Below are 653 nucleotides of genomic sequence, written 5' to 3'. Positions count from 1 at the left end.
TGAAAAGCACTTATTCACTTTATCAAAACTTCATTCATTTATCATTCTGGTAATATACAAGATATATTTACAAACATGTTCTTTTTTCTTGCAGTTGGTGTTACCAGAATATGCCCTTCACTTGCTGTTCAACATTTTCTTCCTCATGGCTGGCGAGTGGTTCACTTTAGCTCTCAATGTGCCTCTTATTGCCTACCATATCAACAGGTAAGCAGCAGCACACCCTGAGAGTAATTACAGTAACTTTATTCTTAACGTTGTCCCTTGATAACACAGCATATAGGGAACAGATTATGTAGAATTTGATTTAGTTCCATGAGAATTACACACATCAGGACTTTGGATTGACCTCTGTATGTGTTATTCAGGTACCGAAACAGACCAGTGATGTCCGGGCCTGGATTGTATGACCCCACGAGCATCATGAACCATGAGGTGCTGAGCCAGTGCCAGAGAGAGGGCTGGATCAAGCTGGCCTTCTACCTTTTGGCTTTCTTCTATTATCTCTATGGGTGAGTTATACTTGGACAGTCAGTAGCAGTGGAAAGGCATATTGAATTAAAGCTTAAAGTTGGAACTTCTTGTTTAAGTCAGCTGATTGGAAGAAATGTGAAGTTTCTTGCTGTACAGGGCATGTATGTACATACACAATG

General features: G+C 40.1%; 1 protein-coding gene across 1 annotated transcript in view; it reads left to right on the top strand.

Moving 5' to 3' along the window:
- LOC119581913 (protein cornichon-like) overlaps positions 1 to 653 on the top strand; it is a gene marked incomplete in the record, with an annotated part of 9107 nt that overhangs the window by 6192 nt on the left and 2262 nt on the right. The window contains 2 exon segments of the mRNA XM_037930077.1: positions 95 to 207; positions 369 to 512. Coding sequence (XP_037786005.1) covers positions 95 to 207; positions 369 to 512 — 257 coding nt within the window.

The sequence above is a fragment of the Penaeus monodon genome, chromosome 15, assembly GCF_015228065.2.
Source record: "Penaeus monodon isolate SGIC_2016 chromosome 15, NSTDA_Pmon_1, whole genome shotgun sequence".
NCBI classification, from domain to species: Eukaryota; Metazoa; Arthropoda; class Malacostraca; order Decapoda; family Penaeidae; genus Penaeus; species Penaeus monodon.
The sequence above is the reverse complement of the archived record's forward strand: the minus strand, read 5'-3'. Positions and strand labels throughout refer to the sequence as shown.